Below are 547 nucleotides of genomic sequence, written 5' to 3'. Positions count from 1 at the left end.
AAACCCCTTTTTTTTTTTTTTTTTTTTTACCTTATTTCCCTTGAAAACAAACTTTATAAAATCACCAAAATAATGTTATGAAGTAAATATAAAAACAAACCGTCTTACACCAAACCAGTATTAAAGGACAGTAATTCATAAGTAATTGGCAATAAAAAAAGCTTATTTCAGCAAAATTTGGTTTCAGAAACAACTCAGGACATTAAAGGTTGAATAAATGGATAGAAGAATAGAAAAGGTGTTTCAACTCTTTCAAAAAACTAAAATATGAATCATTGCTTTGGATTACAAGTTATTCAATTAAACTAGATGTTGTATATATTATAAGTAAATAATTTTACATACCAACTTCTTTTGTTGTCAAAAAACAAAACTAAGAAGAGCTTCTCATCTGATTTGGTCTGCATTTGTTCTCCAATTTTCAATACATCTAAAGGTGGCACTGGTATTGTAACACCATTGTGATGACCAGCAACACGAGGCATTTTAGGATCAATAATCTACAAAATGGAAGAAAATTATTCTTAAACTGATGAATACAGATTAA

General features: G+C 27.8%; 1 protein-coding gene across 2 annotated transcripts in view; it reads right to left on the bottom strand.

Annotated features, from left to right (window-relative positions):
* BRD1 (bromodomain containing 1) overlaps positions 1 to 547 on the bottom strand; it is a 93692-nt gene that overhangs the window by 9126 nt on the left and 84019 nt on the right. For both annotated transcript variants that reach the window (XM_019509352.1, XM_019509353.1), the window contains exon 11: positions 346 to 500. In XM_019509352.1, coding sequence (XP_019364897.1) covers positions 346 to 500 — 155 coding nt within the window. The remainder of the gene's footprint in view (positions 1 to 345; positions 501 to 547) is intronic.

The sequence above is a fragment of the Gavialis gangeticus genome, unplaced genomic scaffold (genome assembly GCF_001723915.1).
Source record: "Gavialis gangeticus isolate Ggan-Ray unplaced genomic scaffold, GavGan_comp1, whole genome shotgun sequence".
Classification (NCBI taxonomy): Eukaryota; Metazoa; Chordata; order Crocodylia; family Gavialidae; genus Gavialis; species Gavialis gangeticus.
The sequence above is the reverse complement of the archived record's forward strand: the minus strand, read 5'-3'. Positions and strand labels throughout refer to the sequence as shown.